General features: G+C 47.5%; 1 protein-coding gene across 16 annotated transcripts; it reads right to left on the bottom strand.

The window, feature by feature from the left end:
- Nucleotides 1-20,630: 20,630 nt before the first annotated feature.
- Nucleotides 20,631-26,327, bottom strand: LOC127292518 (uncharacterized). Of its 16 annotated transcripts, none has more exons than XM_071818608.1 (8): nt 25,879-26,327; nt 25,037-25,103; nt 24,761-24,828; nt 24,545-24,669; nt 24,385-24,446; nt 24,062-24,127; nt 23,730-23,989; nt 20,631-21,231 (listed from the first exon to the last, which is right to left on the bottom strand). In XM_071818608.1, exons 1-4 carry the CDS (start codon nt 25,993-25,995, stop codon nt 24,601-24,603), a joined length of 321 nt encoding a protein of 106 aa, XP_071674709.1. In that variant the 5' UTR covers nt 25,996-26,327; the 3' UTR covers nt 20,631-21,231; nt 23,730-23,989; nt 24,062-24,127; nt 24,385-24,446; nt 24,545-24,600. The 16 variants fall into 16 exon arrangements, with proteins under 16 accessions (XP_071674709.1, XP_071674705.1, XP_071674701.1 ...); XM_071818604.1 differs by having other exon boundaries at nt 24,554-24,669; nt 25,879-26,326; XM_071818600.1 differs by adding an exon at nt 21,488-21,529 and having other exon boundaries at nt 24,062-24,669.
- Between the last annotated feature and the right edge of the window lie 8 nt (nt 26,328-26,335).

The following is a 26,335-nucleotide window of genomic DNA, read 5'->3' as shown; positions in this document are numbered from 1 at the left end:
AATGTCGACCGTGTCCACGAGTCTTCATCGTAGTTGGCTATTTTGTACATGGTAGAGATGTCCTGTTTCGCGAAAAAAGCGGAGACTATTCTAGTTGAATCGGAGAATCGATAGTTTTTTGTGATAATCTAGTGGTATATATGTTAGTTTGAGTCTTGTCATCCCATAAAACCAAAATTTGCAAATTTTAAGCATGTTTGGAGAAGTGTTAAATCTGAATTTTGGTGTTACTGCAATTTCAGTTCTGAGTTATAGAAAAATTCAGAGTTTTTCCAAGAACATTAAAAGATTACATTATTCTCATATAACATTAGCAAACAAAGGTACAATGCAGGCCATTGGTATCTAGTAGTAACACATGAACTGCTAGGAATTATAGAAACTAGTCTTAAAATTACTCATTATGTGGCTAACAACTGATGGCCACCTTCTTTGCAAACCCTTGGATGTCTTTTTTGATCTTCCAGAGCATGACACCATCTATCATTGATTCCTCTTTTTAGGTGCATAGTATGGTTGAAAAGACACACACTACATGGTTGCAGCTACACACACTACTGCTTCCTTAATTTGTTCCTCACCCTAACCAACCATATCTTCATAGCCCTCTTGATCTTGCATAGTACAGTTGAAGCAACCACTTCTTTATCTATTTCTGGAGGTATCAATGCATGCAGGTGTTGTCCTTCAAGGGCCCTCTCGAAGTGTTATAAGGGAGGGTACTCACAAATTTGTTGATTCCTTGTCTTCCTAGGATGTAGTCCATCCACTCTTCTTGGCAGCTCAGCCATGGATGAGATACTAGGTCGACATGCCATTCTAATGTGAGGTGGAGCATTTGGAGCAGGCAGTACCATGAAAGTGATTCTCACAAGACATTAACCTAGTTGCTCCAAACCACTCACATCTTCTTGCTCCCTGAATGCTATGTTCCTCTCATCTTCCAACTCCCTCTCTCTTGCACTTCTTTGTGGTGCACTAGGGGATGAGTAGGAGCAGGTTCTTGTGTCCTAGAACCACTGGACCTATGACTATACTCCACGACTTCTATTTGCAAACAACAATGCAGTAGCTGCTATTTATCTGAAAAAGACAACTACACAATGATGGCCTGCAATAATACATGGTCATTCGTTCATATTTTTGTGGAAGTATTATTTACGGTTTTTATATCGTGTCCCAACAAGGAGTGTAGGAGGATGTTTATCTGCGGTGATTTTGTCACACTCAAGTTGTCACAAGTCTTAGGTGAATTGACTCCAATAATTGAAATGGAAAATGTTGAATGTAAATGATAAGATTTTGGAGTATTGGTAATAAAATAAAGTAAAGTTCAGAAAAGTAAATAGCTAATAATAAATAAATTGGTTTCTGCAGATGAAAAAGTAGGCACGGGGTGATTCAGTTCATAGTGATAGTGAATGTGTAGAGTGAAATAAATATGATAAGTGAAATGATTCTTCCTATTTATATATCCGAGAAAGCAACTACATGCCTCTTATTTTATTACTCCTATTAATTTATGTGTACTAGCTACTATGACACAAAGGAGTAAGTAAAATTACTTGTACATGCAGCAACTCATATACCAATAGCTAGAGCTCATGAGCTACTGCCAGAAAGTGAATTTGTTGTTAATGCCAGGAAATGACTACTGCAACTACTAGAGGTAGAGGAAGAGCAAGAGAAAATTCAAAGAGAGGAAGAAACAAAGCAACAACAAACACAACTACATATTCAGCCAGAGGAAGAGAAAGGGAAAAATCAACTAGAAGAAGTGGCAACAAAAGAACTAGAGATGCCAACACAAGTGGAACTGCAACCCAACATCATGATGCACATGTTGGCAAAAAAAAGAACTGGATATGTTACCACAAGTGCAACCGCAGCAGAACATGATGATGCACCTGCTATCAGAGAGAGGTGCAAATAGACCCACAAGTATATGGGGTGTATCGTAGTATTTTCGATAAATAAGAGTATTGAATTCAACGAGGAGCAGAAGGTATTGACGAGCAATTTTGATCAAGGATTCACTGTAAACACTAGCAAACAGGTTTGCAGGGGTATTTGGTATTGCATATAAGTAAAGTATGAGTAAATAAAAGACAGTAATAGTAATTGCAATGAGTGACTCAATCCTTTTTAGAGCAAAGGACAAGCCGGTTGTTTTACTTATGATGACAAAATGTTCCTGAGGACACACGGGAATTTCGTCAAGTGCTTTCGCTTCACATAGCTGAATAATCTCCATTGGTTTGGTAAGTGTTGTGTGGGTGAACCTATGATAATGCACTACCCCATACTTGGACTAATGCATACTTGTGATTATACCTCTTGCAAGCATCCGCAACTACAAGAAAGTAATTAAGATAAATCTAACCACAACCTTAAATTTTGAGATCCTACACTCCCTCGTGCACCGGTTTCCTAACGGGAGTTTGGGTTTCTGTCGCTCCCGCAACCCCATAATTAGTAGCCAAATACACGATGCATTCCCCTAGGCCCATAAAGGTGAAGTATCATGTAGTCAACGTTCACATGACAACACTATAAGAATAGCACCACAACTTAAATATCATACCATTAAATAATATTCAACATAGCTCCACTACTAACATCATGACTTCTCCACTGTCCTCAAGAACTAAACGAACTACTCACGAGACATCATATGGATCATGATTAGAGGTGATATAATGATGAACAACAATTTGGACATAAACCTTAATTCAATGGTTCCACCCAATAACATCAACTACAATAGGTAATCAACACCGGGAAAGTTTCCCCTATGTACTAGACAAGTATCAAACCCAAATTGATGCAGCGGGATGGAGTGGAGACTACGGTGATGATGGTGCTGGTGGTGGAGATGATGATGAGGATGATCCCGATGAAATCCAGCTTGATGACGGTGACGATGGCGACGATCTCCCCTCTCTGGGTATGTTGGGGGGATTACCCCCGGTATGCCAAAGGCATGCCAAACCGGATGGTTTGAGACATCGAGATACCGGTTTAATATTCTTACCGGAACACAAAGGTAAGAGTTTGGGCTAAGTGAAGCTAAGCCGGTATCCCCAAGGGGGTATGCCGGAACCCGGTAAAGAAGATACCGGAGAGAAGGGCCTGTCGGCGGGACTGGTCAAAGATTCTCTTCAGAGCAAGAAGACAAGGATGAGCTAAGCAAAGCGGCTTTAATCAGAGCCCTGGCGCCAAAGAGAGAGATGACGCTGAAAGAAGCCGGAGGACGTCAGCATCCCTGATTAAAGAAGACTCCGGCGTCATCTATGATTAAAGTAGCTTTGTAAAGTAGTTTGTCCAGTCAAAGATGCCATTAGGGTTTCTTGTTACTCAGAAGCCACCCTCTCCCCTATATAAGGAGAGGGGGTACTGCCTCATACAGGCGCGTGTCCACAGAGGAGATTAGACGATAGAACTTGTATCCAAGCACTTGTAATCATGTTGAGATCAATGAAGCAAGCGATCTAGTAAAGAGTTCTTCCTCTTGTCTCTCTTCTTGCATACCGGCCTTTGGTTGTGTTCTTGAGGAAAGCATCCGGAAGTTCATCCCATCTAGTCGCAAACCCTCCCCCGAATCCTCTAGCGTCCATTCGGCCCCAATCTAAGCCATCCTATGGCATCTGTCTGTTCACCACGACGACAGTTGGCGCCCACCGTGGGGCATGAAGTGGCGCTTGCAGGAGTTCACATTCGGGCGGGCATCCTCGAGGTCGCCGGCGAGCGTACGATGTTCGCGCTCGTGCAGCGCATCTACGACATGGACTTCATCAACGACAACGCGCGCTGCTTCGCCAACGGCGGCATCTTCCCCAAGAACGGCCGCACCATCGAGTTCGGCAGTCACCGCGTCTACTTCGGCACCGTCCCTGTGCGCCAGCGCCTCTCGCCGGTGCTGGTGGCACCGGACCCGCCAAGGTGGCTCTGTGCTGGCCGCGCCGCCGGCAGCGTCGAGGTAATGATGACTGGCGTGGTTGGTGCAGGAAAAGAAGCTGTGGATGAAAGTGCTGGTCGTGCGGCTTCGACCCGTGCGGCCAAGCCACCGCTGGAGCGCGATGCTGGCGCTGCGGGAGCGTCTTCCGCACCACCGGCAACGCCACTCCAAGCGGCGATGAACGTGCTGGCAACGCCCATCGCGCAGAACATCGACCCGGCAGCGGCTCAGGCGGAGCTGGAGGCACAACGCCAGAAGCTGCTCGCCAACGGCGCCGACATCGTCCGGGCGCAGCGCGAGCTGAACCTAACCCTACGTGAGTATAACGCTGCCCATGGCTTTGCTTCTGTTAGCGCTCATGCTGCTAGGATACCGGAGAACCGGCTAAAAGCTCGCAACCTAGATCAGGATTTGCGCAAAGAAATTCTTGCCGGCAAAAGTACCTCTGCATCTTAGCATCGTGGGAAAACCTAAGTACAGTAGCCCGGATAAAACTATAAAAGCTGCTAAAGCTGCAGTAGAGCTATGTGAATCGCTTTCCGGAGATGCTTTGGCAAAACAGCAAGAGCGTGTTAGAGAGCTGCTGGAAACTATTGAGCAGCAGAATGCTGAGCAACTGGCTAAGCTGAACAAGGCCACGGCCTCAAAATCTGTGCGTTCAACAAAGAATGCCGGAAGTAAGTCCCATGGGCAGGCATCGTCCCCCCATCCGGACAGAAGAAGAGAAAAAGAGATGAACGCACAGCAGATGACTGTGTACGATCCGGTTCTTGCCGGAAAACAACAAGCCGGGCAACACGATGCCGGTAGAAAAAGCCAAGGGGCAGGTCGAGGCTACGCCAGAGGAGGCTATGTCGGAAACAATCATGCCGGTAAATATGAAACCGGGCAAAATTATCGAGCTGCAAGGGCAGCGAATGAGGAGATGCCACCACCAAGGTACCGGCAGGCAAGAGCCGCGGAACCGGAAAGATACGGAGAGGGAGATTCCGAAGTAGAACGAACAAGAGTCTACCGGAACCCCTTGGGGGATCGCCTGGGGGAGAGATGTTTGCCAGACCAGGATGCGAGGCACAGGCTGGACAGAGTACATCTTTCTGAAATGATCGAATCTGAGGGTCCTCCTGGCCCAAAATGTTTTGGCCCACGGATCATGGGAGAAGAGCCACCGGTACGCAATTTCCAGCTGCCCCGAGACACAAAAACGTATGATGGCACGACCAAGCCGGAAGATTGGCTGGCGGACTATGTCACAGCTGTTTTTGTAGCTGGTGGTGGAGTGAACCGGCGTTGGGCGGTGAGAATCATACCGTCCTACCTGGTAGGCCCTGCACGGATTTGGCTTAACAACTTGCCGGCAGGAAGCATTAACGGATGGCTGGACTTTGAGGAAGCCTTCGTGAACAACTTCAGTAGCACTTACAAGAGGCCAAACCGGCCCCAGCAGCTCGCTTTATGCCAGCAACGTGCCGGTGAGACAGACAGGGATTATCTTACCTGATGGAACTCAACAAGAAACACGTGTGAAGGAGTGATTGAAGCACAAGCAATTGCTTGGTTCAGTCAAGGATGCCGGAGAGGATCACCGCTGTGGCAAAAGCTGCAGAGAAGCATGCCAGCAGCCTTGGCAGAGATGATACGTGTGGCGGATAGCTATGCATTGGGAGACCCATTGCAACCAGCAGTACAAGCTGAGCCGGAGCAGCGACAGGAACAATACCGGGATAACCGGAACAACAAGAGAAGGGAAGATTTCCCGGATCGAAGGTACGCTCCGTAGCACGTTGCTGTCGTGCAAGAAAATTATGATGCCGGCGGCAGCCAAAGGCAAAAAACCGGATCGCAGCCATGGGCGGGTCCAAAAAAGCAGTGGGTCGAAAAGAAACCCTGGGGCCAGAAAAAGAATTGGCAGGAACCCGCAAAATACACCATGGAAGCCGCCATGGATCAACCTTGCCGGTGGCACACGCCAAACCCGGATCACCCGTCAAATCACCTGACGAAGGATTGTTCTTGTACCAAGTACTTGATGCAAAAGGGAGCGGTAAAGGACGCGCAAGCACAAGGGTGCTCAACAGTGTTGCTACCTTCGCAAGATATGCTGCGTCAGCAACAACTACCACCACCGCCACCACTCACCGGAGCAAATGCTTTACCGGTACAGCATCAGCCAAATAGGCAACAATACCAGCAAGTTAACCAGGTGGAGCAAAACGATGATCAACCACCTCCACCGGCACCTTTAGGCCGGAATGTTTACGAGGGCCCGCATCTGTGCTGTGTTGTCTTTGTCACTGAGCCGACAGACAGGCAGAGTGTGCATCGCCGCTCCATGGAGGTAAACGCCGTGATGCCGGCGGTTCCCAGATACATGCTGTGGTCAGATCAGGAAATTACCTGGTCATTTAAGGATCACCCCAAAATCATGCCGAATCCGGGTGGATACGCTCTTGTTGTGGACCCAATCATGAAAGGGCCGCAAACCCGAGTAAAATTCAGCAAGGTGCTGATAGACAACGGCAGCAGCATAAACATCATGTACAAGCATACCATGCATACACTGGGCATAACAGAAAACATGCTTCAGCCAACGCGTACGACTTTCCACGGAATCGTTTCGGGCTTGTCCTGTGCTCCGGTAGGAAAAGTTCGGGTGGACGTAGCGTTTGGAGGACGTGACAATTGCCGGGTTGAAAATGTTGAGTTTGAGGTGGTGGACCTAGACAGTCCTTACCATGCGTTGCTGGGAAGACCAGCGTTGGCAGCTTTCATGGCTACGACTCATACAGCTTACCTCAAAATGAAGATGCCGGCACCTCGTGGACCCTTAACTGTGGTGGGGAACTATAAGGTCTCACTGGAAACTGCATCTGCCGGATCAAACCTAGCGGAATCGCTGGTGATCGCGGAGGAAAAAAGAAGAATGCAAACCGCGGTTGCGCTGGCTCAGTCCTCACAGTTGAGTTTAGCGGCAATGAGTGGAAGCTTGGGCTCACCGGCATTCAAGCCGACAAATGAAACAAAGGACATTGTGCTGGATCCGGCTTACCCAGAGCGCACCGTTCGCATCGGTGCCGGACTCGATCAAGCATAGGAAAACGCGCTCGTCAGTTTCCTCCGTGAGAATCGGAATATCTTTGCCTGGTCAACTGACGACTTGGTGGGTGTTCCGAGGGAGCTGGCTGAGCACTCTTTAAATGTCCGGAAAGACGCCAAGCCGGTGCGGCAACCTTTGCGCCGGTTCGCTGAAGATAGGAGGAAGATTATTGGAGAAGAAGTGACTAAATTGCTCGTTGCCGGATTCATTGTGGAGGTCACGCACACAGAGTGGCTGGCCAATCCGGTAATGGTCGAAAAGAAAAAAGATGAGAACCTGGAGGCAAAAGCTCCAAAGGTGTGGCGCATGTGCATCGACTACACCAACCTAAACAAGGCTTGCCCAAGAGATCCTTTCCCTTTGCCACGGATCGATCAAGTGATTGATTCAACTGCTGGGTGTGAGTTGTTGTCCTTCCTGGATGCGTATTCCGGTTTCCACCAAATTCCCTTGAAAAAGGAAGATCAAATAAAAACTGCGTTCATTACCCCGCATGGGGCTTACTGCTATGTCACTATGCCCTTTGGTTTGCGCAACGCTGGTGCAACGTACCAGCGCTGTATGCAAAAATGCTTGTTTGATCAAATCGGAAAGAATGTGCAAGTCTATGTAGACGACATTGTGATAAAAACTAAGGTAAAGAACACCTTAATCAGTGACATTCGGCAAACATTCGATAACCTAAGACGGTTCCGGATGAAACTTAATCCGGCAAAATGCACTTTCGGTGTCCCTGCCGGCAAGCTGCTCGGTTTCCTTGTGTCAAGCCGGGGCATTGAAGTCAATCCGGTAAAAATCCGGGCAATAGAAAGAATGACTATCCCACGAGAACTAAAAGACGTGCAAAAGTTTACCGGTAGCTTGGCATCGCTAAGCCGGTTCATAAGCAGGTTGGGAGAAAAAGCTCTGCCACTCTATGCTCTCATGAAAAAATCTGACACGTTCGTCTGGACCCCTCAGGCAGACGCAGCGTTTAAAGAACTGAAAACAATGTTGGCCACAACACCTATACTGGCTTCACCTCTAGAAAGAGAGCCGATGCTATTATACATAGCAGCAACACACCGGGTTGTGAGCGTAGTGGTTGTGGTTGAAAGAGAAGAGGAAGGAAAAACCGTGCAGAGGCCGGTGTACTACCTGAGCGAAGTGCTCTCCTCCTCGAAGCAAAACTACCCGCACTTCCAAAAGATGACTTATGGCGTGTTCATGGCCGCCACGAAGCTCAAGCACTACTTTGAGGAGCACCCCATGAAGGTGGTGAGTGAGGCACCCATCTCCGATATCATGTGCAATAAAGACGCCAGCGGCCGGATTGCAAAATGGGCAATCCAGTTGTCACCGTATGTGCCAGTATATGAAAGAAGGGATGCCATAAAATCACAAGCTTTAGCTGATTTCTTGGTTGATTGGGTGGAAATGCAATACAAGCCCTCAGACCAAAGGGTACAGTACTGGAAAATGCACTTTGATGGATCCAAACTCAAAGAGGGTCTAGGTGCTGGTGTGGTGCTTACCTCGCCAAAAGGAGATCACCTCCGGTATGTTTTGCAAGTACATTTCAGGGCATGGAGATAGATGCACCGGTGTTTTTGGTTCGAGAGACAACGTCGTGGGTTAAACCTATTAAGGAATTTCTGATCAACGGCACCTTGCCGGATGACGAAAATGAATCAAGGAGAATCCAAAGAAGGTCCAAAGCATATACATTCATCAATGGTGAGGTGTACAAGAGAAGCGTTACCGGTGTCCTTCAAAGATGTGTGGAACCGGAAGAAGGGAAAGAAATGCTTGAGGAGATTCACCAAGGAGAATGTGGGCATCATGCCTCATCAAGGGCGCTGGTAGCAAAAGTATTCCGGCATGGGTTTTATTGGCCCACTGCGTTGGAAAACGCTGAGGATTTAGTAAGAAAATGCAACGGGTGCCAGAGGTACGCCAAGCAAAATCATACCCCAGCGTCCGGTTTAAAAACAATACCATTAACATGGCCGTTTGCCGTTTGGTGCCTCGATATGGTCGGCCCATTCAAAACTGCAAGGAGCAGCATGACTCACATCTTGGTTATGGTGGATAAATTCACCAAATGGCTAGAAGTGAAACCTATCGCAAAATGTGATGGGCATACAGCGGTGAAGTTCTTAAAAGATGTCATTTTACGGTATGGATACCCGCACAGCATCATCACTGACTATGGAACCAACTTTGCTCAAGGTGAGTTCAAAAGGTTTTGTGAGGACAACAACATCCGGTTGGATTTGTGCTCAGTGGCACACCCACAAGGCAATGGCCAAGTGGAAAGAATGAATGCTTTGGTACTTTCCGGTATCAAACCAAGGCTCGTTGAGGCGGTAGAAAAGTTACCGGGGCGTTGGCTTGATGAGCTACCATCAGTGTTGTGGAGCATAAGAACAACTCCAAACCGGTCCACTGGGTACACTCCATTCTTCATGGTATACGGAGCAGAAGCAGTTATACCAACTGACATCATTCATGATTCGCCAATGGTACAGCTCTATACTGAGCAAGAGGTCAAAGAGGCCAGAGAAAATGATGTGGACTTGCTAGAAGAAGCAAGAGAGCTGGCTTTGGCAAGAACAGCCATTTACCAGCAAAATCTCAGACGCTATCATAGCCGGAAGGTTAACCCGAGAGTTTTCCGGGAAGGAGATCTGGTGCTACGCCTAGTGCAGCGCACTGAAGGCGGCATAAGCTCTCACCACCATGGGAAGGTCCCTTCATTGTAAGCAAAGTGCTTCACAATGATGCATACTACTTGATCGATGCACATGAGTGGAAAAAAGGAAAGGCGGACAGGTCCGGAGAGGAGAGCAAGCGTCCATGGAACGTAGCTCTGTTGCGTCCTTTATACTCTTGAAGTTGTGGAGTAAGAAGTTCCTTTTTGTACCTTACATGCTATGAATAAAAGATGTCTGAACCTCAAATGAATCTCGGGGACTACCCCAACCTAAGTTGCATGCAACATGTTTATTTTTTCAGTTCACCGATTGCTTGGTGAACATTTTTTGTTTTCGGTTTAGTAGCGTGCTAAAACTACCGGAGTCTTCGACTCTGCTGTTGTCCGCAAACCGGCTTCATGGCAAGCAAGATAAACCGGTAGCAACTAAGCACGCGAACCGCGAAGAGAGAGAGTGGGAACAAATAATCCGGAAAAATTTAACTAACCCCGGTTAAACCGGTTTTTTGCAAAATTTCGAAGTTATTTCTGAGTTCAAGAAAATGCTTGTTTGGTGAAAGAACCTTGCGCTCATATGCCAAAGAACGCCCAGAGAAGGCAGGCAGAGCCAAGGCAAAAGAACCAAGTGTGCATCGAATTGGATGCGGAAACAATTTGGAAATCTTTGCAGTGCAGGATAAAAGCAAAACCAAAAGCAAATATGCTAAGGCAAACTTAAGATAATTAACTACCGGTATAACTTACCGGCATAAACTGTTGTACGGCAACTAAAAGCGAACTTAGAGTTTTACATCATAAACCCCGGCATACCGGGGTAGAATTTAACGGGACATTGTTTTGAGATAAGCAGGACCAAAGAGCATAACACAGGTAAATTTTCAAGCAAGTGGATGATCAGGCAGCGGGGGCTTCAGGAGGGGCATCGCCAGCACCGGCATCGCCCAGAGGCTCCTCCTCGGATTCATCCTCCTCCTCGTTGAGATAATCTTGGACGTCAGGAGGGGGAGGGATGAAGGTGCGCATGTCAGCGTACTCCGCGATGTGGTACGCGCGATCCTGCCGCTTAGCGGTAAGAATCGGGTCCAGATCGGTTTCCGCGCCTTCGCGCACTCCGGTGAGGGCATCCAAGTTCAGCTCCGGATACCATGAGCAAGCAACGCGGAGGGCAGAGTCTGCTCCAGCGCGGGCAGCAGAGCACTGCCACTCGCGGATCCTCTTGCCGGCGCCCTTAAGGCGGTCGCTGATCAGTGAGAAAGTATCCGGCACCTACTCGCCAGGCCACAGAGTCCTGAAGAGCTGGGTAGCTACATCAGGAATGTCAGACAGGTTGCGATCTATGGCGCGCATATGAGACACCCGCGCGCTCAGCGCGACCAGATGGTCATAGGGGGTCCATGGCACGCCAAGATTCTCTTGGCCCTGGGCAGTGCAGTGCTCGTCAACCTTCTTGACAGCAAACCTCTGAGAGTCCGGGAAGAGGCCTGTGCAAAGAAAGAAAAAGGCTAAGGAAAGGAATCCGGAAGAAAATGCAACCGGAAGGAAAGATAACGAAAAGAAAATGCGATCGGAAGAAAAAAGGCTTGTGGGCAGTAATCGGAAAGTGCAAAAGGAAAAGACTTACGGTAGGCATGTGCGTCAGTTTGCATGACCAGCCGGTTGTACTCCTTCTGCTCCGCCTCCAGCCGTGCAGCTTTTTCCTCGGTAGCCTTCCGGGCTTTGGCCAGCTCCTCCAGCTCAGCTTGCAACACCATGTTGGCGTTGCCGGCATCTTCAAGAGCCTCATCCATCTTGGCCGCTACATCAGCTTCAGCAGCTTTGAAAGCCTTAGCATGATCAAGCCCAAGCTGGATGAACTGGGACTTGAGCTCCTGATAGCTGGTCTTTTGGGCGCTCAGCTCCTCCTGATGCTGCCGGATGAGCTGGTCCTTCTCCCCTGAAACCCGGAAAAGAAGGTGTTAACAAAATTGTGCTGGTTAAGATGAAAAGAAAACCAAGCTAAACAGGAAAGAGGGAAAATTGTACGTTGGGCAGCGGCGAGCTGCTCCTTGAGAGCCTCAATGGAAGCTTCCGGGATCACTGTTAAGCAAAAATTATAAATGTTAGGAGGAAAAAAGGTTTCCGGTAAGAAGATGCCGGTGGTACAAAAACTTACCTTGGCACTTATCATGTGCCTCAGCGAGGTCCCGATGTTCCCATAGAAGCTCCTCAAAGAGGACCTTCCGAGCGTCAGCCGTGAGCTGTTCAAGAAAAAGAGATTAGATAAGTTTTGCGCTAAGAACAAGGTTCTTAACCCGAAACTCGGGGACTGGCAGTGCTAGTTTCGCGCGTTTTAAGCTAAGTTTTGCGCTAAGAACAAGGTTCTTAACGCGAAGCTCGGGGACTGGCAGTGCTAGTTTTGCGCATTTTTAAGCTAAGTTTTGCGCTAAGAACAAGGTTCTTAACCCGAAACTCGGGGACTGGCAGTGCTAGTTTTGCGCGTTTTTAAGTTAAGTCTCGCGCTAAGAACAAAGTTCTTAACCCAAAACTCGGGGACTGGCAGTACCGGTTTCACGCTAAGTTTTTAAGTTAAAGTTTTGTGCTAAAAGCTGCGCTCTCACCACAAAACTCGGGGACTGGGAAGATAGACAAGAGAGGAACCGGCATGAAACTAAAGAAAAGATAGAAAAAATCCGGAAGCAAGGAAACCGGTAAAAGTTGAAAAGAGTTAGTAAAGCATACCATCAAGTTGTTCGTGGCATCATACCACGCGCTGTCGAGCTCCTTCACGGCGCAGCGAAGCCGCATGAAGTGCTCCTCGGAAGACCGGTCCCCAACAGGGTCAGGTGCCGGCAGCCTGTCCTTGCCCATACCGCGGGTCGCCGGAGTCATATCTGCGGCGTTCCACTTCTGGGCGTAGGGCAGCAGATGCCCCAGCTCCCGGCCCCTGCGCTGGAACTCAGTGATACGGCCAAGCAGGCCGGTGGCCTTCTTGCTAGCAGCACTGGCGGCCTTGGAGACGTGCAGCACCAGGGGCTGCTGGCCGCCAGAAGGGGCGTTGGAGGCCGTCGCCTTCCCCTTGACAAGCTTGGAGATCTTGGGCGGCGGCGCAGTTGGAGCAGCCCCGGAGGGCTTGATGCGAGGGGCACCTGGCGGTGGCATTAGAGCAGTTCGTGGAGAAGGGGGAGCGCTAGGCGCGTCACCCAGGTTGGAACTTTCCGGCGCGGAAGTTCCCGGCGTGGAAGTTGTCTTCTTTTCAAGGACGGGAGGAGCCGAAGGCTCCGCCCGCCCGGCAGCTTCTTCCTCGGCGCCGATGTTGCTGGCGCCGGTATCCTGGTTCTCTGGAAGGAAGGAAAGATCCTCCTCCGTGCGGTGTTCTGGCGGTGTAGGGGCCGCACGCCCCAAACTTGTTGTGCCCCCCAGAGGGGAGGCAGAGGTGTTGCCGGCACCAGATGGTGCCGGGCTTGAGCGAGGAGGAGGGGTTGAGGTCCTTGCGGAACCTTCAGAGCCCGCTGGCCTTGAGCCAAGCTTGAGTGCAGGGCTGAGAAAAAGAAAGAAAAACAGTTGGAGAAAAGCAACCGGAAAAAGAACTTGGCAAAAAGAGGCAAGCAAGAAAACAAGAAACTTACCCGGAGGCAGTCGGCATCTGCTTGCGCCTGTAGCGACGCATGCCCACTTCCTTCTCCCCCAAGGGCTCAGCCCGGAAGCGCTTGGAGGGAGGGGCCTGACTGGAACCGGCGTCAGATGCCGGCATCTTGTTCTTTTGGCCCTGGGCCATGAGTTTGTCCACAAACTCGGAGCCGGCCTCGGTGCGCAAGGGCGGCACGTGCTCGTGGACCTATGAGTTAAAAATGGCTAACAAGCGATTCGCAAAAAAGCAACAATGAAAAAAGAAGAAGAAACCGGAAAAGAAAAATACCTCAAGCATGGTCAGATCATCCGAAGAACCGGTTGGCTTCGGCGGAGACCTGCCAAGGCGCGAGGCTGGGGTCTTGCCCATCTTCAGATCTTTCCAAAAAATATAGGGATCTGGGTCGACGGAGTCAAGGGCGCGCTTCACGCAGATCCCACGCCGCTCTGCTTGAATGAGGGGGAAGCGGTCCTTGGCCTGAAACACGAAAAAAGAGGGTTAACAAGAGCAAAAAAGTTACCGGCAAAACCGACCCTAATTGCGTAGTCTCTTACTTCTTGGGTCGGAGGGTTAGTAGTGCTGAGGGGAAGGAGGCCCCATTCCCAGTCAAACGGCATGGCAGTTTGGCAGATCTGCCTAGCCTTGCGAACGACGTCCTTCTTGCTAAGGGGACGGCCTGTGATCTTGGTCATCCTATGCATCCGGCGCTTGAGAGGAAGCACCCGGCGCGAAATGAAAGTGCGGATGATATCATCTGAGCAGATGTTGGTCTCTTTCTTCAAAGTGGCCATGAAGCGTACCACCCGGTTGGTTTCGGTATGATCCGTCTTCGGGTTATAGCTCCAGTTGGCTCTACTGGGAGGCCCCACTTTGAACGGCGGAAGATCAATGAGATTTGCGCGGCCGTTGTTCTTCACGTAGAAGAAAGTTCCTTGCCAGGCGCGACAGGACTCGAGGCCGGTGAACTTAAAGAAAGGACTCCCCTGGCGGGATCCAACGATGCAGGACCCGCACTCCACAGGCGGCTTGGGCTTAGGAATTTCCTTGCCCTGAACGGAATTAATCCGCAGAGAAAAGAAGCGAGCAAACATCTCACGAGTGGGACGAATGCCGATGTAGGCCTCCATGAAGGTGGCATAGCAGGAAAGGTAAAAGATGGCATTGCCAGGAAGGTGGTGAGGTTGGAGTTCATAGAAATCTAAGAACTCCCGGAAAAAAGGCGAGGCAGGAAGGCCGAAGCCACGCTCAAAATGAGCAAGGAAAACAACATGTTCACCGGGCTGGGGCTCCGGTTCAATTTCGTCACCGGGAAGCCGGCAGGTTACTCCTTCCGGAATCCTGCGGGACCGGTATAGCCAATCGATCTCGTATTCGGTAACATTGGAGCCCATCCAGGCTCCACGAGTGATGGGGGAAGGCTCTCCGCCGGATGCTTGGCTAGAGCTACTGGATTCTAGGTGGCTACCGGATGCTTGGCTAGAGCTACCGGATTCTAGATGGCTACCAGATTCTTGGCGGCTACCGGATCCCTGCTGGTTGCCGGAATCGGTATCCATCGGATCTGAAGCCGTAGATCCACCGGAAGATTGTCTACGCCGGCTACCGGAGGAGGAAGAAGAAGAAGCAGAGGAAGATTCCTCGCTAGACATAGGTTTGGAGGCGAAAAAACAGAAATCCCACAGTTGAACCCCGCGCGAAGATCTACGAGTAAGAAGAAAATCAAAGAAAAAGAGGAAATAAGAACACTATCGACCCAAGATCTAGAAAACAAGCAAATGGCAAGCAAAGTGAGATTGGCACTAACCTCGAGCGGCGCAGTCACTGGGGAAGACGTTCGCCGGCGAAGGAGCGGACCTACTGTCGCCGACGAGCACCGTCGACGGTGAAGCGGAGAAGGACGCGAAGAAGCAAGAATGCTGCGGGCGCGACGGAGGTGCTGCGGAAGATTTCCGCACGGCGAGGTCCGGCGGAAACGCGGCGTGAGTTCGCCGGGCGACAGAGCTCAAGCGAACGACGGCGGACGAAGAGCGGCGAAGGCATAGAGGCGAGGAGTACTGTGCGCGAAGGTTGGGGAATGCGAGAAGAGGAAGAAGAAAGGGCAATTCTCCTTATAAAGAAGAGAGAAGATGGGCCGAAAACCGCCGGGCCGCGGCGGTTCGCCTCGCGGCCCGTGACGGTTCGCACCACGGGCCGCCACGTGGCGAGGAAATACACGCGAAAAAATAAGAAGCCACACGGAGGCACACACAAGATCCGAAGTGGCTAGTGGGATCCGCAGTGGTGCATTTAATGAACGCGCGGGAGTCGAAGCGAAGTGACAACTGACACTGGCGCGCCAGTTAACAGTGCGCATGTCACTGACAGGCGCGGGGCCCGAAATATTCTCGACTTCGCCGAGGAAAGAGTAAATGCGAATGATACCGGAGAAAAGAGATGCCGGGGGATGCCTTGCAAAGAGAGAAAAGACAAATAAGGGCAAAGATGCCAGATCCAGTTCGAAGCCGGAGAGATTAAACCGGTATCCTAAAAGGATAAAAACCGGGCATGGTCTGTAGGATAGAATCCGCCAGACTATACCAGCTTCGGGGACTAATGTTGGGGGGATTACCCCCGGTATGCCAAAGGCATGCCAAACCGGATGGTTTGAGACATCGAGATACCGGTTTAATATTCTTACCGGAACACAAAGGTAAGAGTTTGGGCTAAATGAAGCTAAGCCGGTATCCCCAAGGGGGTATGCCGGAACCCGGTAAAGAAGATACCGGAGAGAAGGGCCTGTCGGCGGGACTGGTCAAAGATTCTCTTCAGAGCAAGAAGACAAGGATGAGCTAAGCAAAGCGGCTTTAATCAGAGCCCTGGCGCCAAAGAGAGAGATGACGCTGAAAGAAGCCGGAGGACGTCAGCATCCCTGATTAAAGAAGACTCCGGCGTCATCTATGATTAAAGTAGCTTTGTAAAGTAGTTTGTCCAGTCAAAGATGCCATTAGGGTTTCTTGTTCTGTAAGCCACCCTCTCCCCTATATAAGGAGAGGGGGTACTGCCTCATACAGGCGCGTGTCCACAGAGGAGATTAGACGATAGAACTTGTATCCAAGCACTTGTAATCATGTTGAGATCAATGAAGCAAGCGATCTAGTAAAGAGTTCTTCCTCTTGTCTCTCTTCTTGCATACCGGCCTTTGGTTGTGTTCTTGAGGAAAGCATCCGGAAGTTCATCCCATCTAGTCGCAAACCCTCCCCCGAATCCTCTAGCGTCCATTCGGCCCCAATCTAAGCCATCCTATGGCATCTGTCTGTTCACCACGACGACAGGGTAGGAATTTCCCCAGCAGATTCATGCCTGCCGAACAGATTTTGGTTTTCCACCCCGTAGCTGTGGCGAAATATTTCTCTAGTCGCTCCCCCGATGTTAGGGTTCTCGGGGGATGAAATACGCGTGGGGGCGATATCAGAGGGGGCCCAGGGTGCCCAGACCATGCCTAGGCACGACCAGGGGTGGGCCCGCGCCTAGGGGTGGTCTGGCGCACTCCTGGCCCATCTCTGCCTCCCATTCTGGCTTCCTTCGTCATCTGGCGAAATAGGATTTTCTGTATATTTTCTGGAAATTATTGTTCTTTTTCCAGCAGAATACTGGCTCCGACAGTTAATTTTCCAATAATCGTCAAACATGCAAAAATAGATGGAATAACATAAGTATAATCTCTAAATATGAAATATATCAATGAATAACAGTAAATTATGATATAAAATAGTGATGCAAATTAGACGTATCAACTGACAATGTCTTGTTTCATGCGTTTTGGAGATGACAACCAACAACAACATGGTTTCCTAGATTTAAATGAATACTACATTCCAGAGTTGAATGTACAAGGAATGCAACTAAGTCAGAATGCACCATCATTAGATGATATATAGATGAGATTCATAGTGTAATCATCTTGTGTGACAATTTCGACAGTGCAAAGCATAATCTTATGTAACTTATGTAATTTGGATTGTGTGAACCTACTTGGATTGTGTGAACCTACTTGTGAATTTATGCTATGCTTTACCACACATTTATTCTGAGAGTACAATTTTATTTCACCAATAACAAGTACAATGATACATGGATGGCTCACACAAACCCCGTGATCATCAAAGCACAAACACAATATGGATCAAACAACATGATACAATGGTCAACACTAAAATCTATGTACAATCTCTACTTCTAATCGGCTGCTGATTTTCTTCACATGTCTCTGAAATTCATGCTTCTAATGTTGTGCACACCTTCAATCACGACTTCATCCAGTTTTTCTTGCGAATTTGAAAAACAATTTTTTATTCAAAATCGGCTAAAATACAGCCTACGGAGATACGAGAGAACAGGGGAAACAACGGGGAAGAAGCAATTACCGTAGATCCTGGGGCAGCAACTCTCACCGGCGTCCTCAACGGCGCCCTCAATGACGCACTGTATTACACGACCGATGTCTCCTTCCACTCCTCCAATGCCCATGTGCTTCCTCCACCACCACCATTCCTCGGCCCTCTTACCGTCGACACCATTGGAGGACGAGCCCAACGAAAGCCTCAGCCTTACCACAACTCGCTGCTCCACTCTCGCCGAGCAGCTCCCCGACCCTCTCTCGCCATGCAACCGCTCAACCTCGCCGTCGGGCAACGCCGCGGGAGTTTTGCTCTTTTTTCCAACGGGAAATAATTGACGGGATTCAACCACAAAAAAGAACAATGCCATGGGGTTATTAGTAAGAACGACATCGACCACGGCCCAAAAACTATTAGCATGGATGCCAAGTGGCTACTCCTGATTTGCTAGGACAATTAATAAACCCGATTTACAAGTTCTAGGATGGTTGTTTCACGGTTTGCATGTTCTAGGACCAAATCATCACATGCTATACAAGTTCAAGGATTAAAATTTGTAATTAGTTCTTCTTATGTTTGTGTGACCGAACCTAAGATCCAGGCATCAGTTGTCAGTTTGACTGTTTTGCTAAAAGCTGGAAAGAAAATTAGGTTGGCTGCCTGGCTCGCCTGCTCTTGATCAGTTGTCAGTTGACATGTTTCTTTGTAGCAACCGCTTTGGTTTGACACAACAAGGAAAAAAATTGCTCCGTTTGCGGTATGTACGTCAGCACCTACGCACCCGGTGAGGAGGACGTACGAGTGCTCACGACTACAGCAGACAGCGGTCTACGTCGATGTGTATTCATAAGGAAAACCCCTATAACTTTTTTTCTGAAATAATTAGAACCCATTTAACTGCCGGAGCCATCTCAGCAACACAGAATACAAACTTTTCACAAAAGATAATGTAACCGCAAAACCAAACAACTATTACTAGAGTACTAGTAAAATGCCCGTGCGTTGCCACGGGAAAACAAAACATAAAAAGGATGTGGTTTCATTTTGCTGCGCCATAAAAGTACTATGATTTGCTGATACTAAATTGACTCCTAAAAGTGCAACAATATTAGACAATAATACAAAATGAAAAAGGAAATAAAAAAATGTATAGTGTCTCTCTTTTGTACACTTTGTGCTTTTTTGATAAGTATTGTATAGTAACTATATTGACAATTTATAATTTTTTGCAATGCATACAACCGTTTATTATAAATTGTTTCTATCCTCTAGTAAGTAGCCATTACATGCCTCTCACTGGAAAAGGCTAGCGATACAACTCTAGATAAGGGCATCTCCAACCGAGCGACCCAAACGGACGCGCTGGGCCGTCTGTTTTGGACCGTTTGGGTGGCCGCGCGGACACCCGGACAGCGGCCCGCGTCCGCGTGTCCGTTTGAGTCGCACGCTGCGCCCAACGCGCGGACTCAGCGCATAATCGAAGAAAAAGAAAAACAAAAGAAAAAATGCAAATTTAAACGAAATTTGATTAAACATATGCCCTATTTTGGGCAAATTTGTACATAGCCCTATTTTGGGCAAATAACTAACAAAAGAAGCCCTCTATATGGGCTTTAAAATTTAAACTAAAAACCCTCTATTAGGGTTTGGTCGACGGCGCGCTGGCCGCCGGTGCGCCGCCTAGCCCCTGTGGGCGTCGGCGGCGTCGTCGGCGGCGGCGTCGTCGTCGTCGTCGGCGTCGACGACGTCCCCGGAGGGCGAGGCACTGTTGTGGCTCGAGCGCGCCGGGAACTCCGGCCACGGAGACCACACGGCCTCCTCCCAGGCCAAGTGGGGGTCCGGAGCCACCCGAGGAAGCGGCGGCGCACGGAGCAGCGCCTCCTCCCTGAGGCGCTGCTCCCTCTCCTGCGAGGCGCGGCGCCTGGCCTTCTGGCGTCGATCCTCCTCCGCGTGGCGCCTTGCCTCCTGCCGCCACTGCTCCTCCGCGCGGCGCCTGACCTCCTACCGCCGCGCGGCTTCCTCCTCCTCCCGTCGCGCCCGGCGGGCCTGGGCGTACAGCTCCCAGGCCTCGGCTTCCTCCACCTCCCGCCGGGACGCTTCCTCCATCTCGGAGGTGCGAATGGCCACATGGAGGTGCGGCCATTTCGCATCCTCCTCCGCCGCCGAGATGAGCAGCGCGGCGCTGAGGTCGGGGTCCTCTTCCGAGGACTCGGGCTTGGGCTCGAGCAGCAGCGGTGGCGGTTGCGGCAATGCCGCGCCGCCGCGGGCGGCCTCTCCGATGTGGAGGCCACCTCGGTTTCCTCCGGATGGCCGCAGCACCGGCGGAGGACGGCGGTTGCTGCTCGCCTCGTCGTCGTTGGCTCCGGGAGCGAACCGTCGCTTCATGACGATGGTTTCGCTCGGGGAGTGGAGTGGGGACTGGAGTGGAGGGACAGATCCCCTCCAGTCCCCATTTAATAGCCTCCCCAGTCACCGACAGGTGGGCCCAAGGGAGACGAGGCGACAAGCGCCCGGACGCGAGTGGACGCTGCGTGCCATCCGCGGCCACGCAAACCTAGCCCAGATTTGGGCCGGGTTTGCGTCATTCCGGACGCCGCGGCCGTCCGCTTTTGCGGTGCATCCCCGCGTTGGGCCGCTTTTTTGTCCGGCTCGACCCATCCGGACGCGCGGGCGCGGGATGGGTCGCCCCGTTGGAGATGCCCTAAGATGAGTCTTACATTCATTCTTAGGCATCAGCAAGGAGTTTAGGTTTAACAAACTAAAAAAATAGCCCATTGAAATGTGTCTCCCGAGAATGTGAAAATAGCATAAGTACTAAACACTAAGAAATCATATCTGAACATTTTAGTTAACATTGCCATACTAACTTGGAAAAAATACAACAATATGCTCAAAAATTGGACAACACAGGACATGAGTACGTTAAATATGCCCAAACTCAATTACAAAATAGGGGATAACATCAATATTTTAAGCAACTTCCACCAAACTATAAAATAAGTAGCAAGAAATAGTTGGACTATGGACAATGCAGAAGTGCCTCCTAGCATGACGACACCCAATATGTGTTCTCCCCTTTCTTAGTATAAGTAATATATCACCTTCCTTTCTATTAGAAAACTTCCATACGATGGCACAGCCCTTGACTGGGCAAGGGGGACCTAAAAAAAGTTAGCCCGGTATGTTTAAAATATGTGAAGGAAGAATCTTTAAATCTCAGATGTTTTTTTATTTATCTCACATGTGAACATATAATAAGATTCTAATATTTAAATGAATATATCGTCCAACCGAGGGAAATATCATATTTTGGGTTACTTATCTGTACTATATATTTTCTGTCACTGATACACGCACAGAAAAATCAGATAACTGCAAAGCAATGACAATGATGCATTTATCACCCCTTCCTCACCAGCCCATCAGCTTCACCACTTTCACCATGCATATTGTGCCGCCATTGTGCTTCGTGATCCATAAAAATACCACAATTCTTCCCTTCAAGCATAACCAAATATTAATAAATCAATACAAATACAAATAATTCCCAAGAAAAATGATGCACCCCAAAATTTAAATAAGAACATAGTTGACATCCTAGAAGCTTACACAGATAGAAAATCTGTGGTACAGAAAAAATAAGTTAACTGAGCCATCTGTTATCTCTAAACATTCAGTGTTCTTTAATATACGATGTACAAAGTCTAGTGAATCCATCTAAGAATAACTGAAGGACACATCTACACGATCATACCTGCAATGTAATTGACAATGATGAGTAGAAAAAAAGCCAACTCTGACCCAAAAAAGATAATGTTTCATCAGAATTTTATGGAGAGGCTCGAGTCGGGAACGCTCAATTGATGAAATATATTGAGTTATCGAGAAAAAGTCATGTGTATCTCTCTGTAAAAGCAATAACAAACAAAAGTTCATACTGAAGTGGTATAAAACACTTCCAGTGCCTGCTAACAAATAAGATCACCTTATTTCCGCATACATGAGAGATTTCCATGATTTTAAATTATAATATACCAACTCATTCACATTTATACAGCTACTCTTTTCAAGATTTTAAAGTACAACTTCTTTAAGGTCTAGCATGGCAAATATTAATACTCTTGTTCAAAAAATAAATTCTTTCGGTACTCATTCCTTTCATGGTACCAGATACATTTATTTAAACTACTATGCAGCACCATTTACCAGACCACAACTAAAACTAACAATATGCAAATATGCATAAATAAGATGAGGTGAAGTTTACGAGGCTGACAAAGTAAAGTATCTTCTAGCGCAATCAATGTCAATGCAATTCCTATTCATGAATCAAACACAGGATGCACATCTACACAAAACTAATTTCTTTATTTTTGCATAGATGTGAGATTTCCATGCTTTCAAATTATCCTAAACTAACTTATTATTCTAAGGGAACGAGCACCACTAAAAACTATTTTGTATCAAATCTGATGCTCTATTCACATGAATATAGCTACTCTTTCTAGATCTTAAAGTACAGTTTCTTTAAGGTCCAGTATTTGCAAGTATTAAGTGGGTAACTATTCCTTTCATGGTACCAGGTACATTTATTTGAGCTACTATGAAAATGGTATCTACCTAGTATTCTCGAAAAAAAAATATGTATATATATTTGTAGAGTACAATAGGAGCATAGTAAATGTCTTGTGATGTATATTCATAGATTACACTTGTAAAACTTGTAAAAGGTGTTCCTCCCCATCTAGGCCAGAAAGGCTGCTATGTAATATTGTAACTACATATCTTCTTTAAGACATAAAGCAGTAGGAGACTCCTGCAGTGAAGTTGTCAAAAAATAGATGCATCTATCATTTGTATTTTAAAATAATCCACATACATGGAGTACTATTTTACATGACTAAACTCAGAATTTGCGGATAACCCAGGCTTCTCTTAGTTAGCCGGCGGAGGAGGTGGTGTGTCCTGCCAATCAAGAACTTAACTTGTTCCTGTTGGACATTTGCATAAAGAGATAGAGTTAAATAACAGGTGCATCCTGTTCTTAGGAAAAGAGAGGAAGCAACTGATGAAGATTTCCCTAATGCTACACTGGTATGTCACCAACCTGCTAAAATATCTCATCAATCTCATTGTCAAGTATTTCCACACCTATGCTTGATAGTAGTGGGAGCCAAACTAAAATACATAGACATGTTATCAAATGTCTTCTATACCGGATCTAGAAGTTAGAACACAGTGGATTTTTTTAATAATAGAAATACTGTAGCACTAATCATAACCATTGAATTATTTAGGCCTTCTAATGGATGAAAACCTAGGAAAACATCAGCCAAAGACGACCAAAAAGCTCCAGTAAATCATTAGCAGTGCATCTTTCTGCACCGTGCAAAGGAAAATGATGAGTCTTTCTTGTCGTTATCCTTGGCTTATTTTAAAAACTACATGCTTGGAGATCTGTTCTGTAGGCTCATCGATGGCCCAAATTTTACATGTGAATAAAATAGTGCCTGATGGGTAAAAAAATAGAAGGGCCGAGAGAATTCTCAACGAAGCAAAGTAATTCCAGTATCATGTTCATTACTTTAGTTCGTTTCTTTGTTCGCTGAATTCTGTGTTTCCACAGACTCCTCCCCGACGCGGTCGTCGTCGTTCCGATCCCCCCTCCCCAAGCAGCAAGGATAGTCGCTTCACATCCCTATTCCCATTCCCACTGACTCGTGTCATCCCCATGCACCTGTCCCTCCACGATTCGCAGCACTACACGCACATTGACACGCTCTCGCGACATGGATGTCCGTGAGGGGGTTCTGAAAGGGAGGTAGACACCATCCACACTACCCGCAAAAAAAAAGACATGGCCATCCACACTAAATTTTCATCTCAGAAATTAAGCCCATATTTTGCATGTCCTCATTGTACCAACATTGAAGGGAGAAAAACTAACTAACCAGGCACCCATAACATAGATGTGTATCAGCAAAAGATGGAAATACCTATCATATCAACAATAGAGGAGCTGATGAGTCTCCTCTCCAAAGAATATCCCCAACCAGCAACAAAGCACACTCATGGACACAATCATTAATGCTTTCCATCTTGTTTTCTCCACGCCATGCTAAATCGCTCAAGTAGACGCATCAAGCAGCTATTGCTGTCAATATAACATGCAGTCGTGGAAGAGTTCCCGACGCAAAAGCTTCTAGCATCTTCCTCTGTTCGCAGGAACTGAATCAGATGCCGATGTGAAGACACGCTGACAAAATAAACTGATAAGAATACGAAACTAAAATGCCCAAGATTGCAGTTATCTAAATGATGTAACTACCTATTTTCTTCAATCCATTAAGCAGTAGGAGACTCCTGCAGTGAAGTTATCGAAAATAGATGCATCCTACAGCTAGTATTTCAAAATCACACATATGCATGGAACACTAATTTTCATGGAACACATATAATGTTAGTACTTGCAACCTCTAGAAGAGGGCAATAAGAAAAAAAAAGATGCATATAGCTGTTCAACGCTTAATATGACATAATATTGTCGAGCCGCTCGGTACCTATCGGACTGACAAGATTCAAGAACAGATTCAGAAACATCGCTTAACACTCAAGTGCAGCCGGCTTGTCAGTAATTTTATTGTAGCCTACCTTCTGAATGAGCTTCAGTGAAGACAACACATTTGCAATGTCATACAATCTCCTGACTTTAGCTGTATCACCCATAGAAGAAACAAAATTAGCTTTCTTTTTTATTAGTATCAGTACTCATATAGCTGCAGAACTAAATAGTGGAAATATGGGTATCAACTTCTCATACTCGACTCCTCATGGCCTTCTCTGAAGATGAAGCAAAGTAAGATCACGTCAACCTGCTCCATGAATCTTGAAAAGAAAAGTAAGGAAATACAACACGTCAACCTGCTCCATGTCAACCTGCTCCATGTACAGATGTCATACCAATCAACCACAGTTCCACACACCATGAATCTAGAAAAGAAAAGTAAGGAAATACAAAATTTCCCACCTCCATGGTGAGGAACAGCTTCACAAATATTTGCATGAGCAACCCAAGAGACCTCTCCATCATTTGATCTAAAAATAAAAAAGAAAGCTCAAAACCTGAAGGTTTTGATTGGATGTATCTGGAACAGAAAGAAGATTAACCACAGTTGTTTCATTTTTCTATACCACATGGCAATGCCTAATGTTATTTGCTAATGATAGTAGTGTCAACCGTATGCAAGAAAGAGGACACTTCCAAGAGACACTAACTCTATAAATGGTTGAGCAACAATATAACCTGAAAAGTCTGCAGACAAATGAACTTGACATGATTTGACCAGCCTATGAATGGTTACCCCAAGTGCCTGGAATTGTAAAAATGAAAAAAAAAAGAATATTTAATACTTCAGCCATATATACACTTGGATGACTCTCTTCAGAAAACATAGGAGATGAGTCATCTAATTTTAACAAATACATAACAAAGATTTAACATATCAGTACTTCACACCAGTCTATAATTTTAATAGTAGCAAGTTTATGTTAAAGAGGAGACATAAGTATTACGACACAGAAGAGAGTAGTTGCATCTGCTAAGCCAACAACTGCATCATAATAAACGTCAACTCCAGTTGATGTGTACAAAATAAAAATGAAGAGCAAGTATTAGGCAACACTCACTTCATTAAAAAAATGTAATCATTGTGGCATCCATATATATGCTGCATGATATATATATATGTCCAGCAGGCCATGGCAAATTAAATTGGCATCGAAAGAATAGATGGCAATGTTGATTCAACTTCATTTGATTGAGCATGACACATCCATAATTATATGAAGAAGGTGCGTGAAGCATTTTTCTTGCATTTAGTTTGTAATCGGAAGTAGCCAAAAATGACTATATTTTCATTGACTACATGACTACCAAAGCCACCGAAAACTTGACCACATTGTTCAATTCTCTGATTGTCTTAAAAGAACTACAACACGAACTACAGCATATGTTCAGGATTGTCTTCATAAGATTATGTTTTTTTTTTTTGCAGGGATTCATATTTTTTGCAGGGATTCATAAAACCGATTCAATTACTCAGTAAGGTAGGGGAAAGGGAGGCATGTGACATGATGGTGATTTACCGGTGCGGTGCAGGCCGAGGAAGGTGAGTGGCTGGTGGGAGCAGAGCATAGCGCCGGGAAGAGCGTCGGCCCTGTGGCTCCCGTCCACCACCGCGGCCTGCCGACCGTCATCGCCATGGGGTGTCCTTAGGGACGATGCCGAGTCGTGGGGCTCCCTGAAGGGGCTGCTGGCGGCCGCCAACAAGAGGCAGATCTTGGAAAGCATGGGGCTCCGGGGCGGCGGCGGCGTCACGTCGCGGAGGCGGCATCTGGCGTTCCCAAGGACAGGGAACGACGGGAGGAGGTTGGCGCAGGAGAGGTCGCCATCGAGGGCTGGAGAAGAGGGGCTCCACTCTCCAAGACTCCAAGCGGCGGCGGCGCAGGACGCGCGAGGGAGGAGGGAGGGTTGCGCCCTGGGGTTGGGAAAATGAAGGGAGGTTGAAGTGCTGGACGATTTTTCAAGTCATTACTCATTAGG

This window comes from Lolium perenne, chromosome 4 (assembly GCF_019359855.2).
Source record: "Lolium perenne isolate Kyuss_39 chromosome 4, Kyuss_2.0, whole genome shotgun sequence".
Classification (NCBI taxonomy): Eukaryota; Viridiplantae; Streptophyta; class Magnoliopsida; order Poales; family Poaceae; genus Lolium; species Lolium perenne.
Note: the sequence above shows the minus strand (reverse complement) of the source record. Positions and strands in the feature narration are given on the sequence as shown.